A 16,105-nucleotide genomic window follows, 5' to 3' on the forward strand; every position below is an offset into this window, starting at 1 on the left:
ATTTAAAAAAGAAGAAGAGGGAATCGAATTGAAGGTGAAGTGATGGGTGCCGTGAGAATGAGGAGAAGGTAATTAGGGAGTAAAAATTTAAAGCACTTGACAACGAGAAAAGGTCAAAAATGGAGGAAGGTGTGGAACGAGGACATCTCTACAAAAAAAAAAAACAAAATTTGAATCTATTTTCACATGAAAAAAATTGGGGTATCACTCACAAATACTCGTTAAACTTTCTAACTATCAAAAGTTTAAAAAACACAGTTAAACTTTTAAAAATTGTTCAAAACTAACGACAATAGTAGTTTTGAATGAAAATCGTTAATGTTTTGTTACAAAAATAACCTTCAATTATTGGAAAATTAATGAATACACTTGAACTTTAAGAAGGTTGGAAAATTCTATCAAATGACAAAAACATTTAGAAAAAAACAACTCATGGTACCTTTTTTTTTTTTTTTTTTTGTATATTGCGAATAGGAAAAAATTAATGATATCATACGACTATCAAACAGTAATCATAGAGCTATTAAACGATAATCATCAGCTTTTAAATTTGCTACTTTTGCAATTTAAAAAATATAGTGACATTGCCTCCATTATCGTAATTTTTTTTTGCTATTTTTGCAAGAGTCTCAACAAAGTTTTTAAAAGTACTCTAATTAATCTAATTTTTACACCCAAATTTCTTATCATCCAAAACAAAAACCAAAATTTTAAGTTAAAACCATAGTTTAAAGATTTTATTGATATTTTTACATTTTCATGGATTCAGTATCTAAAAGAGACGAATATATTTTCCATTATATCGTAAAAAAATTCAAGAATCACAAAAACTAAACATAAAAATATAACAATAGTGTAAATAGAATATAAATAATAGACATGTTTACTTATTTTATTTGAAAATAATAAAAAGAAATTACTAATTTAAATTTATTTTTTGGATTTTTGTTTTTATAATTTTTCTTGAAATAATATTCATCAAAATCAAAACTTTCATACATCCTTTGACATCAATATTTTAAACCTCGGTTAAATATAAAATTCCATAAAATCTTACAAAATAAAAAAAATAAAAAAACTCCTACAAACATACTGAAACAATCAAATAAAGAAATTCTTACCATAGTAGATCTATCATACTATCACCATGTATTAATAGTTTTTTATTTCACAATTAAGTTGATTACGATAATTACTATTGAGATTGATTATGTTTGTGATTTATTAGTGTTAATAGTCAAATAAATTTAAAACTATGGTTTTAAATTGATTTTTTTTTGCCAATGAGAAATTTGGTGTAAAATTTGGATACATCCGAGTACTTATTTAAATTTTGTTTCAAGTTCAAGGTGTTTACGAAAATTTTCAATATTTCAAGAGTACATTTTAAACAAAACCTTAACGTCCATCCAAAACTAATGGGTAACCTATTTTTTAACCCTCTTTGAAAGTTTAAAGGTATTTTAATTTTTTTTCTTATAAGTTTAGAGGTAGTTTTTACCCGAGCTAAAGAGTGCAGGAGCATTTTTATAAAGCAATTAACAAAACATTATTAGATTCGACTTATATATGCATCCTATCAACGTTTTTCATGAGTTTTCAATCTCATTCTTTCATTTTCATTTTCACTTGTACTAAATTTAAATTGATGATAGGTCTCATTAATGCAATTGATGAATTAATTGATAAGAGAGAATCTAAGGCTAGTGAATTCATGTTATATTTTTTAAGACAATTTTAAATTTACTCACTCTCTAGTGTTCGAGTTTCAAAAATAATTGTATAGTCTCGTCATCTATAGCATCCAACTAACTTCACTTTATTGCAGAGTAAATCGAACTTCAACAAATTTTAGAAAGGAAAAATTTTGTGGGAGAAAAGAACTTGTAAAAAAGAGTTTAAAATTCAATTTAAATTAAATGAGACATATTTATATATAAAAAAAAAATGTTTATTGTCATTCATATAGTTATGTATCTTCTTCAAGTTTGGTTAAAATTTTACTTTCAGTCATGAAATAGGAAGAATAGGCAATCCTTAATGAAGAGTTATATACCATTTATTTCAACAATTTATTCTTTCTTCTAGACAAGGATATTCACCATTTCATTTGAAGTAAATCGAGTGTTAAAGTCAAAAGTCACCCCTTCATTCAAATTAAAGATTCCTCGTTCCATTCAGAGAGTGTTTCGTCCTACACAAAAAAAAAATAAAAAATTGACACCATGTTTTTGAAATGATGGTAAATACCTTTTGACATTCGTGAGTTCAAATTGATATTAAAAGTTAACATCGTGATTACAACATTCACTATCTTCAGAACCTTTGAGGCACTTGGTGCATTATTGGTATCCACATAGATCATATCTTTAGACATCCCCTGCCCTAAATTTAAATTCCCCTACAATAAAAGTGGAAAATGACTCATTTTGGTACTTTTTTTTTTCTCCTACCAAACTATATGGTGGGTAAGAATTAATGTACTCTTAAACTTTTTAATTATAAAAATTAAACATTAAAAAATTTGTAATCTAAACTTTCCATTATAAAAATCAAACTATGACCAAAGATATATAAAAGTATCAATAAACTCTTCTAAAAGGGAAATTTGAAACATATATATATATATGCAAATAGCCCAATCCTGATTACAACCTTAAAAGCAACACAATAAGTGGCATAAAAAACTCAAACTCAAGGGAAAAAAAACAAAAAGCACATATTACAACATTTTCCCTATGTAAAAAATTATTATAATCCCACAATAGTTCTCTCTTGATCCAATTATATAATCACTTTCTTAAAACTGCTTTTGTAACGCTCAACCATTTAACTAATCTTACTCTCAAACTAAAAAGTATAAAAAACGAATTTAACTAGAACTAGCGCGTATATATCTAAAACTTTATTAACTAAGAGATAATTTGAAACTAGTGGCATACGCTTTGTTGATCTAATCACTTTTTTTTTAACAAAAAAAGCTTTTTTAATATGGAATAACTTTACTTACAGTATTTTGTCAATTTTATTTAAAAAAAAGTACGTTTGAAACATGAGCGAATCAAACATTTCAACACATTGGTTAGGAGAACCAAATAAAAAGATAAACATAAACATAAAATATGAAAACCAAGTTGGTTTGAAGATTTATGTGAGAGAAAATTTGAGATGAGATCAATTCTACCTCTTTTCTTAAAGTTAATGTTTTTACTTATAGAGAATAAGACTACGTGAAAGCATAAATTGAAAATGATTAGTTGCGTCATTTTGATTGTTAAATATATTTTTTAGTCTACCATAAAATAATTGAAATATGAGACTTTTAAAAACTAGATGTAAAATTAATAAGGTAAATTTGTTGAAGATGTTGGTCCATATGAGTAGATGAGTTACTTATCACATTATCAATTGATTTTGATATAAAATCTCCTACAATCTAACGAAATTAAATTAACCCTAAACTCATAAAACTTGAAAGCAGTTTGTTCACCAAATCAACTTCAACTTATCCAATAAATGAAATCAAAATCAAAATAGCAAATAAAACTCACAAAAAAACCTTAATCTACCATAGTTCATCTCTAAAAGACATCTATCACAATATAAAACATTACATCCATGATTTTATCTAATCATACTGGATTGCCACTTGCTTTTTCTTCTCATTGTTTTCGTTAAAAAATCTTACGAATCTATGAATGTGACAACAAAAGATAGTAAATCACAAAATTAAAAGATAACTTTTTTACAAAAAAAAAAAAAAAAAGGAAAAAAGGGAAAAACTCTCCACTTTTTAGTACAATAGTTGAATAATTGTTTTAATCTTCTACTCATTTCATTAATGTTTTAAATTCAAAAAGAGGGAATTTCAAATATTGAAATATAATGCTTTTAATCCACATCAATTTTGTTGGATTGTTAGCCATTATATATATAAGAGCCAAAGTTAATAATACACTCACACATGAATATAATATCATTCTTTTCACTTGATCATGAGGTGTTTAATTCAAGAAGATAACCCTAAACCCCAAATAGTAATAGCTCAACCTCTTCTTAAATGGGCCTTCTAAGATAACAAAATTATTCCTACTAAACTCTTCTAATATTCCAATTTTAAGATCATTTATATATATTATATATATATCACAGTCTGCTATGATATACTACAGATAGATTCAATTCAAATATTTTACTATATCTATAGATATATTTATTAGACAATGTCAAGAGTTTAATTTCAAATATTAATTTTTTTTTATTAGATTGGAATGGAGTGTATAATTTATAAAAAAAAATTGAATGTTTAAATGTGTATTTCACGGTGGTTTTTCAAAATTTTCAATTCTATAGTAATAATAATGATAAAAATACATTTGGCCTCTCTACGTCAAACTTTTGTTTTTTTTTCAATTCCAATCATGCATTTTTAATGAACTCTTCTATTGAAATTGCCCATTAATAATTTTTATACAAAGAAATACAGTGTATAAATAATTTTATAATAGAAATTCTAGTAGATAGTAGAAAAATTAACTTTGACAAGATTATCTTACTGTTCAATTTTGAATAATATGCGTTTTATCTTGAGTTTTTAAAATGTATATTTGAGTTTTTAAAAGGTATCATTTTAGCTTTTAAATTTTAAAGAAATGTTTCATCTGGAGAATGTATTTTTTAGTTTTTAATCTTTTAAAATATGTATTTGAATTTTTAAAATACAACTCTTTATAAGTTTGTGAATTTTCTATATATGTTTAAAAATACATTTATCAAAGTAATTTCTCTTATTATTTTAAAAAAATCTATTTTCTCTAGCTCAAAATGTCATATAATAATAACAAAAAAAAATTATTATGTAAATGAAAAAACTGTTAAAATTATTTACAAAATATAGTAACAACTTTAGATTATATTACGAAATCAACAATTAAGCCATACAAAAACACATAGAGATATGCTTGATTTACTAAGCTAAGTCAATGGAACACGAGGAAAACAATATTATTAAAACTATATTTCAAAATACAATATGACATCACTATTTTATAATATTTAATTATATATTGCACTTATCTAAACTTTGAGTTAAAATCGTAAATAACTCATAAATAAATACATATGTTCAATTATGAAAATGTAACAAATTCAAAACACTCCAAACATATTCTATCATTCATAAAATACAAAATTATACTCTATTTTTTATGTTTTAAAATGCCTCGAATAAAAAAATCACTTCAATGATTTTATAAACCTATAACAAAACAAAACTTGAAAAGAAAAAAAAGATAAGCATTAAATGGACGTATTATTCTAAAAAAACAAAACATCATTTTTGAAAAAGAAGAATCAATAATTGAACCCAAAATTATTATTTTAACATAGTAATTAAGACATAAACGGAACAATCTCAAAAGTTGGAGGATTACAGATTCAAATTTAAACTTCAAAATATGATTACAATTTCTTTTTTCTAAAAAGCTTTCTTCAATAAAAATTGAAAAGAAAAAAAAAAGGTAGAGAGAGTGCATTACTAAACAAAAAGTTTTTTATGGACACACACACACACTCTTCTCCTTTTTACATCTAATCTTAATTCTTCACTTTTCCCTCTCCAAAATTCATCCTCTCTCTCTCTCTTCTCTTCTCTTCTCTTCAATTACAAAAGAGAACAAAATAATTGCCCTCTAATCGGCAATGGCACATTCTTTGAATTTCCTGCCGTTGTTTTTCTCTTTACTACTCTCTACGGCGGCAGTGTTCTCGTCGGAATTCGACGACGGGGATTATTATTCCGCACGGAGAGAGGCTGACAGAGTGGTGGACTTGCCAAACCAGCCGCCGGTAGAGTTCCGGCACTATGCTGGTTATATTAAACTCCGGGCGAGTGAAGAGAAGGCTCTGTTTTACTGGTTCTTTGAGGCTCAAAACGACGTCGCTCATAAGCCTCTTGTTCTTTGGCTCAATGGAGGTAATTCTCTCTTTTTTTTATTTACTCCCTATCCTTTCAAGTTTTGACAAAAACAACTTTCAATTTCTTTCGCTTTCCATGACAATTCCCCCTCCTATGTATTTATTTTCATTCATATAGAGTCCAACATTATTTAAAACTGGTATCTTTTCATTTTTCAAATGTATTCAAGTAGAATATAATGTCAATTATAGAGTTTAAATTGATATATACATTTTATGTTTAAATTGATATAATTATTAATTCAAGATCTAATTAGGTCGATACAACCTCTTATTTTCCTATATATATAAAAAGAAACACATATATGTATATATAAAAGGTTTGTTTCTCCTTCATGTAAACATTCCCGACTGGACCTGGTGAGTAGGTGTGCTTTTTTTCTCCTTTTATATACTTTCTTTTCTTTAATGTATTTACACACTTTAACTTTTGTTTATTTAAAAGTAAACTTGAAATGATAGGAATAAGATTTTAACTTTAATTTGGAAACATGTGCGATAAATAATTAAATTTTATTCAAACCCATAAAATAATTTTAAAATTTTAAGATGTTGAAACCAACCAAAAATAATGATAATAATAAAACCCAGTAATTGAAATATTTTTCTAATTTTTTGTAGGCACTCAAATTAAATTATAGCCTAAAAATATTGGTTTACTTCATTTTCACCACTTAAAAGTTGAGATTTGAGAACATTAACAAAAAAAAAAAAAAAAGAGTCAAAATTTAAAATAAATATAAGGAGAAGAAAACAAAAACATCTTCAAAGATATCTGCCACTTTGAAATTATATAAAGGCATGTCTTTTTGTGGAAAATGGCTTCAGTGTTACTCTATGATTGTTGGTTGATATAACTTTTGTCTATATTTTAATCTAATATTTATTTATTCTATTTAATTTATATCTTTTAATATTTTATATACAAATTAAAACTCGTACAACCAAAATGTATTCATGTGTTTTCCATCGAATTTGATTATATTTTGAGATTTTTATTTTTTATTTACATCACAACCTATTCTAATAAAACCATATTCTCCTAGTACATACTAATTAATAATTTTTTTATTCCAATATTATTTGATAAAATAATTCAAATACTATTGAATTGTTTTTTTTTTTAAATATTTGTTAGTTTAAACACCAAAATATAATTTTAATTGAGTATATATATTGAAAAGCTTTATATACACACTACTTCAGTTTGATTAGATCCTTTTGTCTATCATTATCTCTAACATTCAATACATCGCATGGTATTACATAAAATAGGAAATAATAATATCCTTCTACTCACTAGAGTTTTGAGTATATTTCCACCCAATCTTTGGGTTTTAACCTTTTACAGTTTTACCACTAAAATTTGATAAGTTTAATTTCTATTTCAAAGCTCCACTTTTGGATCTAATTTTTACTGAAATTTGTTTGGATCGGCTGCTTAGAATTGAATTTTGAGGAAGAAGTTAATTATTTGATATTGAGTATATAAGTGAAATTGAACAGGGCCAGGGTGCTCTTCCATAGCATATGGAGCTGCGCAAGAACTTGGGCCTTTCCTTGTTCAAAGCAATGGCACCCTAAAACTCAATCCTTTCTCTTGGAATAAAGGTACATACACATTGCCCAGTTTCAAAGTTTTTCGAATTCAAATAATTCACGTATAATCTCCAATTAATTAATTATAACAAAAGTGTTTTTATTTTTTATTCTTGCAACAGCTGCAAATATGCTGTTTTTGGAGTCACCAGTTGGAGTGGGATTTTCATACACAAACAAATCAACAGATTTAGAAAAGCTTGGAGATAAAATCACTGCTCAAGATACTTATGCTTTTCTTATTGGTTGGTTTAAAAGATTCCCAAATTTCAAACTTCACCATTTCTATATTGCTGGAGAGAGCTACGCTGGTATTTCTTTCTTTTTCCTTTTTAGGTTTTCTATCACTTATATTTTGATTTTAATCTTAATATGTATTATGGGCTATATTTGATTCAAGTGTCTTTATAAAAGAAAAAAAAAAAAAAACAAGTATGGTGTGTTTTTATGAATTGGTATCCAAATAGAGCTAATACTAAATCTATTATTAACATATATTTATTGTTGTCTCTCTTTTCTATATTTGTTTTGAAGGACATTATGCTCCCCAACTGGCTGAGCTCATTCATGAGATAAACAAAAATTCTACAAAAGATTCCATTGTTAACCTCAAGGGCTTATTGGTAAACTCACTTCTAATCTTATCTGTTTGGTCCATCAAAATCGTATTCTTGTCTCTATATTTTTACTAAATCTTGAATTTTGTTTCTCGAACAAAAATCCAATGAATGTTTTTTAAAAAATTAACGATGGATATTAGATGATGATTTATTTATTTATTATTTAATCAGATTGGAAATGCAGCTATCAATGATGAAACAGATACAATGGGAATGGTGGAATATGCATGGAGTCATGGCATAATATCAGATCAACTCCATTCCAATATCTTCAAAGAGTGCAATTTTTCACTTGACATTGAAAACCTAACTCTTTCTTGCCTTAATCACTATAGAGATTTTCTAGTTTCTTACTCCAAAATTGATATCTATAACATTTATGCTCCAATTTGCCTCTATGCTTCCTCCTCCTCCTCTCTTGACTCCTCAGTGTTTAGACTCTTGGGTTCTGCTCCTCAAATCTTCTCAAAATATGTAAGTTGATATTTCATATTTTCTCTCGAAAAACTTAAGTTTGAAATTGAATTACTTTTGTTGGTTTCTCTTACTCACTTGATTGGTTGGTTTTTACTTAGAAATTATGGAGTAAGCTACCAAGGGGGTATGATCCATGTAGTGCAAATTATGCAAAAAAGTACTTTAGTAGAGAAGATGTTCAAAGGGCTCTTCATGCTAATGTTACCAAACTTTCTTATCCTTACACCCCTTGCAGGTACTTATTTCTATGTTACTTCCTTTTGTTTTAACTTTTATATATATTGCAAGTTTAGTGTCCAAAATTGAACCTATGAAACAAATAAATTTGCTAATAGTTACAATCCTCCTTCACTAAACTTTATCAAACACTAAACTTTATCAAATACTTCATACATCTCCAAATTTTCAATTTTATGTTTAACAAATATAATTTATTTGACATTTTTTTAAAATTTAAAAATTATTTAACACAAAATTGAAAAATACTGGTGTTTCATGAGTCACTGGTATTCTTCTTAAAATAAAAAGGTTGTGAATTAGTTAACAACTTTATTAAACACGAAATGAAATTGATTTTAATTTGTTTAACTTTAACCCCAAAATAGATTCAAAAATTGAAAAATTTGGATGGATCAACTTTTATAAATGTTAGAGATAATTGATATACATTCTCAAATTTAACTTGTTTTGTTTTGATTTCTCCCGGACTCATTTAGTTTTGGTTTTTTAGCTTTTGTAAAATCTTCCTACCAAACAAAAATTGCTTATATGTTCTATGACAGTAATGTGATCCAAGATTGGATTGATGCTCCTGATTCCGTCTTACCTATCATTCAAGAGTTACTCGAAGCACAATACCGCATTTGGATTTATAGGTCGTTTATTTCTCTTCTATCAGTCTTCTTCAAAACGCTTACCTTTTAATTGATGATTTATGAATTAATCAATATAAGTTACTCAAAAATTCCATGTAATTTTACAGTGGCGACACGGATGGAAGAATACCAATTACGTCAACGAGATATAGCATAAAGAAAATGGGGTTGAGAGTTGAAGAAGAATGGAGGGCTTGGTTTTTGAGGCATCAAGTGGCTGGTTGGGTTGAAACCTACCAAGAAGGCCTCACTTTGGCTACCATTAGAGGGGCAGGCCACCAAGCCCCAGTCTTTGCTCCTCAACAATCACTCGCTCTATTGGTTTACTTTCTTGCGGGCAATCGTTTACCTGTAACTCCCAAAATTTAGTTGTTCCATTTTATTCCATTACCTATTTTGATAACTATTTTATTTTAAGCTTCTTACTGTATGAATAAACTATTTTTGTTGGCTATATGTTATCTTTAATTATTTCATTCAAGGGACTTATGATTAATGCAAGATGGTAAGATTACCAATATAAACTTTGACTTCATTTGCTTTTTGGATTTTTTTTCTTCATTTTTTCCTTTGATATTTTCTCTATGTTCAATTTGTGATTTTGAATTGCTAACTAAGTATTTATAATGTAGAGAAAAACGTTTAAACTTTATCGTTTGTGATATAATACTTTAAAAGGAAATTGGATAAGTAAAGAAACGTTTAAACTTATTACAACTATTTCTAAAAGTATTTAAAATTGAAAAAAAATGGTTTTTAAGAGGTTAAATCATAAAACTTTTCAAATCGAAAATTTAAGAATGAAAATAACATTTAGGAAGAAGAGGGAGTTTGGTACATAAAAATTAACAAATGTCTAAGAAGAATGATGAAGGAAGAGAGATGTAAAATGTCAATATAACATTAATAAATATTGTTATCACTTTTAAATTGTTAGCTTGAAAATGTTAAAGTTATTTCTTTTTGTTAATGTCATCTTATTTGCTATTTGTTCCAACCATAAAATCTAAATTGTATTGTCAAAATAAGCATAACTCAATTGACATGTAGATATATTAATAAGTTTGTGGTAAATCGAATCTTTCCATCTATTATTACATTAAAAGAATTAAACTCCCTCTTTTACAATTGTATTTCATTTTTTAGACGTGTTTGGTATAATATTAACCACTAGTAATTAACTCTAAATATTAAGTTTAATATAAATTATTATTAATTATTTAGTCCATGAAAGTGATTTATGTTGTATAATTCATTATATTAATGGATAGATTTTAAAATTTTACTATATCTAATTTATTATTTTAAACTTTTTCATTTACAATGATTTTATCATTTAATTTTCATGTTAAAAGGAAAGAAAATTATAAAAAATAAAACAGTTTAATAAAATATTTATACTTTTATAAGAAATGAAGTGTAATTAATTTTGTATTCCAGTGGTTTTGGCAGGTGGAGTTTAAATATTTTTTCTATTTTTTTTTATTTTTGAAAAATCAGAAAATTGTGATTTAATTTTTAATATATTAATTATATTGTATATATTTTAATTAATGAAATAACTATATTTAAGATGGGCCTTAAATTGTCTAAGCCCGAGGGCCTGTATATGCTTTGGAAGCTCAATACAGGCCTCATATATTCAAAAGGCCATAAAGTTACGCACGTGCTACGTGCGATCACACATTCAGATGTTTTTCAATTCGGGTTTTAGCTCTAAATTTCTTGGTTTTTGCTCTCCAGCAGCTTCTTGTTAATTTGCCAACACTTGAATCCTCAGCTACACACTTCAATTCCTTCGATGGCCTTTTTGTTTCAGAAATTTCAAGAGGTAACTCTTCTTATTTTTCTTGAGAAAGCGCTGAAAAATTATTAGAAATGGAGAGAGAGATAGCGAATGTAGTTTAATATTTGAGTGTTAGCTTCATTCTTCATCCATATTGGTATATTTGTATGGAGATTCTTTAGTTGTGTGAGTTCAATAGTTTATCGGGTTTTGGGTTTTCATTTTAGTTGAGCTTTTTTTATATATATATTTCTGCTTTTGCGCTTTCGATGTGAGACTGTTTGAATTTAGTTCAGAGGTTGAAATTCTTGTATTCTGAGTATGTTCTTTTGATTGTAGTATCAATCCACGGTATACAGCTTCAAATAATGATACAAGTAGTAAACTTGATGGAAATTTGTTCTAGTAAAGTAAGTGGATTGAAATTGAGGATTTTGTGAGACCTGGCAATTGAACTAGTAGAGTTTCAACTTTCAGATTGATAGGGCGCTTTTCCACCGTGTGGTTTATAAAAACTTATGTATCCATGAAACCTTGATTTATGAAGTAGTTCTCGTCGTCATGGTTGCTCCTTTGGTTCTCTTTGTTTCTTTTTCCCTAAAAAAAGCTTTTCTTCCAATGTGGGTGTATTTGTTGATGTGCTTAAGATTGATCTTCTCTGTTCTTTAAGATACTTGTGAGTTACATGCCAGGCAACCATGTTTATTTGCATTTTTTGTCTGATTTAAAGAACTAAATAGTGGTCACTATATGGTATTTCTAGACCTCTCCATGGCTATTACTTATTATAGGAGATTTAACAAAGCAAAGGACCATCAGACAATTAGTTAGTGAAAATCGTTGTATGTTGGGGCATGGGAGTGAGGGATAGGTTTTAGAGGACAGTAGTCTGTTAGAGGGTGGTATGTAGGCTTTATTTTTCCAAACCCGTGTGATGGGAAGGAGAGAGTACTGGGCCTCTTGATTCGGCAGGGTTGTTTTATGTGTCTTGTGTTGTTGAATTTTGTATCTGCTCGTAATTTCAATCAAATGGTAAGGTGACCAACCTTACAACTGTCTGAGATTTTTATTACCATTGTTATTCCTGTTACATACAAGAACGAATACCATAATATGCCCTGTCTGATTTTTTTAGTTTTATTTTCCTTTTTTCCCTCTACTGACGTTTGTACACTCTTACAAATTCAGGCTGTGAAGGTTCTTGCAAAAAATCCATTGTTTACAAAAAATCCATTGTTTGCAAGGGATCCAAGGCGGCTACAATTTGAAGCTGATATGAACCGTTTGTTCCTTTTCACCAGGTCATTTTAACTTTCTATTGTATCATATGGTTAAAAGATTCAGTTTTTTTTTTTTTTAATTTAAGGAAACAGAATTTTCGTTGATGGAATGAAAAGAGTCTAAAGTTCAGTTCCATTGCTCCGAACTTTTGTGTGTCTGAGTTCTCTGTCCATGGAAATCCATGTCCAAGGTCCATTGTCTATTAGATTCTCCACAGGCCCATTTTCTCCCTCACAGATCTTTTAGTGCTAATCATGCTCATTTGTATTCTACTGGAATTTGAATCAAGATTATTAGTATCTAAATGTTTTATCCTGATTGAAGTACTTCTGGTTTGGAGGCCATAAGAAAAAATGTCTACCTAAACCGGGGTTCTTTTAATGTAAATTACAATGCCATCAATTTATCTGATTATACTATTGCCCAGCACCCCTATCCTATCAATTTGTCCCCTATCATTGCATTCAGTAACTGGGGTCCGGATGAAGGTCCCTTTGTTAGGTATAAATCTTTTCTAGTATTCATCACTCTTCACAGCGGGTAAGGAAAACGATAGCAACACTTTCATAATGTGGTCTGCTCAAACTTATACTCTGAAAACTGGAAAGTTTATTTTCATTTGTACGCTTTATTAGTGTTCATCTCATAAAGAAAAATAAAAAAATAATAGAAATCTTCAAAGCGGTAGAGATCTTAGACTGATGTTTGGTCCCTTGTTAGATTCCGTGTTTCTCTTAGTCTTTGGGCTTTCAGTGACCAGATCTTTTTTTAATTGCTCACTCTGTTTTATTTTATTGGATTTGAGCGCCTTTTTGTAATTTGTTGTCTGGCTCTTCCTTTTGTAATTTCCCATTGTACTATTTCATTTTTTTCTCAATTAAAAGTCCGGTTTATCATATATACATGTGTGTGTGAAAGGTATTCATCTCATAAATTTTGAACTTCCAGCTATAACCGTTTGGGGATGGATGCTACTGAGGCTGATGCAGAGGAGATTATTGACATGGCCAGTAAAGCTTCTTTTGCTGATCAACAAAAGCAAGTACAAGAGAACATCCATTCGCAGGTTAAAAGTTTTTGCATGCATATGGATGGAATTCTTCTTCCAGATGAACCTGCAGAATCCCCTGAAAAATCCAAGGATGCTGTTCGAAAAAGTGGTCTTAGTTTTGCTGTTGGCAGAACTAGTCCGCCTACTGACATGGCTGGTTAGATTCTCTTGCTCTAATCAATTTCTGGAAGGCTCTCTCAAATGTTTATTCTTTAACGTGGACTAATCATTAGTTGTTGAAGTAATTGGATTTCCCAGATATAAGCAAGGTCTTCTTACAATTTTGCCTTCCCCCAAAAACTTGGTTTACCTTTTCCAGCGTCAATCCATGTAAATGATATCTAAGTTGCCAGCTTCATATTTTGAATTGTGCATGGTGCTGAAGAAGTTGATAAGTTTTCATTATGCCATTTTAAATTGTGCATATTCCAACCTGTTCCAGTGCCCAGGTGGATGATCTATTACTCTCTTGGCCGGTGAGCTGGGAAATTCATTTAGCTTCTAGTCTTAATACCCTACGTGAATATGCCGTAGGTGCTAATAGGATTTCCTACCTCACCAGCCAAGAGGGTATTAGATCATCAGCCCAAAGAAATTGAAGTCGCTGATCTGTCAGTACCCCAGAAACTAGTTGTTTAGAGTTGCTTGACGGTTTGCTTTCCACAGAAAGTATAAAGTGGAACTATTCACTAGAAACAACTTTCTGGTTTTAATCTCAGTAATAGACTGCTTGTGAGAATAATCAAATGTTAAGCAAAGTAGTTTTTTTTTTTTGAACAGTTAACGAAATGTGTTTCAAATCAGGTTTAGAAAAACTCAACTTCCAGCAGCTTTTTTAAATATCTTCTTTTGATTAAATAAAGCTTCTTTAGGTAAATATCTTTTGTGCTTTCACACTTATGATGACTACTGGTTACTGATGTATTCACAGCACAGATACCATCCCAACAACAAGGCCATTGGGACGTTCAGAACTTTCTCAGCAATTAAAGGATGAAATTGGCTACACTCTTGATATCAAGCCATCTCGAATCCCTCACAAGCATGCTGGACAAGGTCTTTTCATAGATGGTGAAGCTGATGTTGGGTCTATTATAGCAATATACCCAGGCGTTGTATATTCCCCTGCTCATTATCAGTACATTCCTGGATATCCAAGAGTTGATGCTCAGAACCCTTATCTGATAACGAGGTATGACGGAACTGTAATCAATGCCCAACCCTGGGGTTTGGGTGCTGATACCCGCGAGGTATGGCATGGCTTAACTGTACCCAATAGTAACCCAACCAAACAAGGTGACGAGAAATCAGATCGTCTTTGGCGAATGCTGAGCAAACCATTAGAAGCCAAACGAGTGCAGCATGGTCGTGATGCTATAGAACGAAGAAACCCTCTAGCTTTTGCTCATTTCGCCAACCACCCAGCTAAGGATATGGTTCCAAATGTCATGCTTTGCCCTTACGATTTCCCCTTGACAGAGAAGGACATGAGAGTTTATATTCCAAATGTACCAGTTGCAAATGAGGAAGTGGGCATGAAGAGGTTTGGTAGCTTTTGGTTCAAGTCTGGACGTTCGAGAATCAACGGATCGGATACTCCCATTTTGAAAACAATTGTTCTGGTTGCAACTCGGGCACTCTGCAATGAAGAAGTGCTCTTAAATTACAGACTGAGCAACTCCAAGCGTCGGCCATCGTGGTATACTCCTGTTGATGAAGGGGAAGATAGGAGGAGATGGAGTTGACTCGTCTTGTCAAAGGTTCAACACCATTGTTTTGATTCTGTTGGCCAATTCAGATAATCCTTTCAATAGCACCGTATTTTTTTTAGTGATTTTCTCAGAAGATGGTGATAACTTATGTAAGAGAATAAGGCTGACTAAGAGTACACATCTTAAATCTTCGAAAACTTGTTCTGAGTTTCCATGAGTTGAATAGAATTGTTTTGCAATGAAACATTGGTTTTCGGCTTAGAAATCTGCTTTTATCACTTCTTGTATGATCTTCAAGAAAATCCTCAGAGTTTGTGTTTCCAAACTAATTGAGATCAAGTCTTCAACTGGTGCAAGCTCGTGGATGCAGAGTAGTAGTATAAAAATATTGTTGGTAAAAGTTCAGCAAACTAATCCAACCGAAAATTGACTCTTTTAGTGTTTGATTTAGCTTATACGTGTAAATCTCAGCATTTCTTACAAGCCATATTTTATTGTTTCTTTTGTTGTCAAGGTAACTCATAAAATGTCAAGTGTAAAATGTTCTATCTTCACTTATTGACGATCATAACTCGAACTCACCCCTTTCAAGTCTTTTATATTATTTGGCCCCATTAGTCCAATTTATGACCCTTAAAATAGACTCAAATGACAAAGTAATTATTTTCTAGTGTTAGATTAAATATTAATTTTCCATGGATCGGTGAATTTTGAAGTTCTATAGACTC

At 29.6% G+C, this 16,105-nt stretch overlaps 2 protein-coding genes across 2 annotated transcripts; both read left to right on the forward strand.

Annotated features, from left to right (window-relative positions):
- The first annotated feature begins 5,551 nt into the window (after positions 1 to 5,551).
- On the forward strand, positions 5,552 to 10,091 carry LOC101209256 (serine carboxypeptidase-like 35). Its single transcript, XM_031881760.1, has 8 exons — positions 5,552 to 5,974; positions 7,483 to 7,587; positions 7,698 to 7,886; positions 8,110 to 8,198; positions 8,367 to 8,669; positions 8,771 to 8,907; positions 9,455 to 9,547; positions 9,655 to 10,091. Exons 1-8 carry the CDS (start codon positions 5,701 to 5,703, stop codon positions 9,914 to 9,916), a joined length of 1,452 nt encoding a protein of 483 aa, XP_031737620.1. The 5' UTR covers positions 5,552 to 5,700; the 3' UTR covers positions 9,917 to 10,091.
- Positions 10,092 to 11,225: 1,134 nt separating this feature from the next.
- Positions 11,226 to 15,642, forward strand: LOC101219994. Its single transcript, XM_011653457.2, has 4 exons — positions 11,226 to 11,378; positions 12,522 to 12,634; positions 13,563 to 13,822; positions 14,602 to 15,642. Exons 1-4 carry the CDS (start codon positions 11,349 to 11,351, stop codon positions 15,408 to 15,410), a joined length of 1,212 nt encoding a protein of 403 aa, XP_011651759.1. The 5' UTR covers positions 11,226 to 11,348; the 3' UTR covers positions 15,411 to 15,642.
- The last annotated feature ends 463 nt before the right edge of the window (positions 15,643 to 16,105 follow it).

The sequence above is a fragment of the Cucumis sativus genome, chromosome 3 (genome assembly GCF_000004075.3).
Source record: "Cucumis sativus cultivar 9930 chromosome 3, Cucumber_9930_V3, whole genome shotgun sequence".
NCBI lineage: Eukaryota > Viridiplantae > Streptophyta > Magnoliopsida > Cucurbitales > Cucurbitaceae > Cucumis > Cucumis sativus.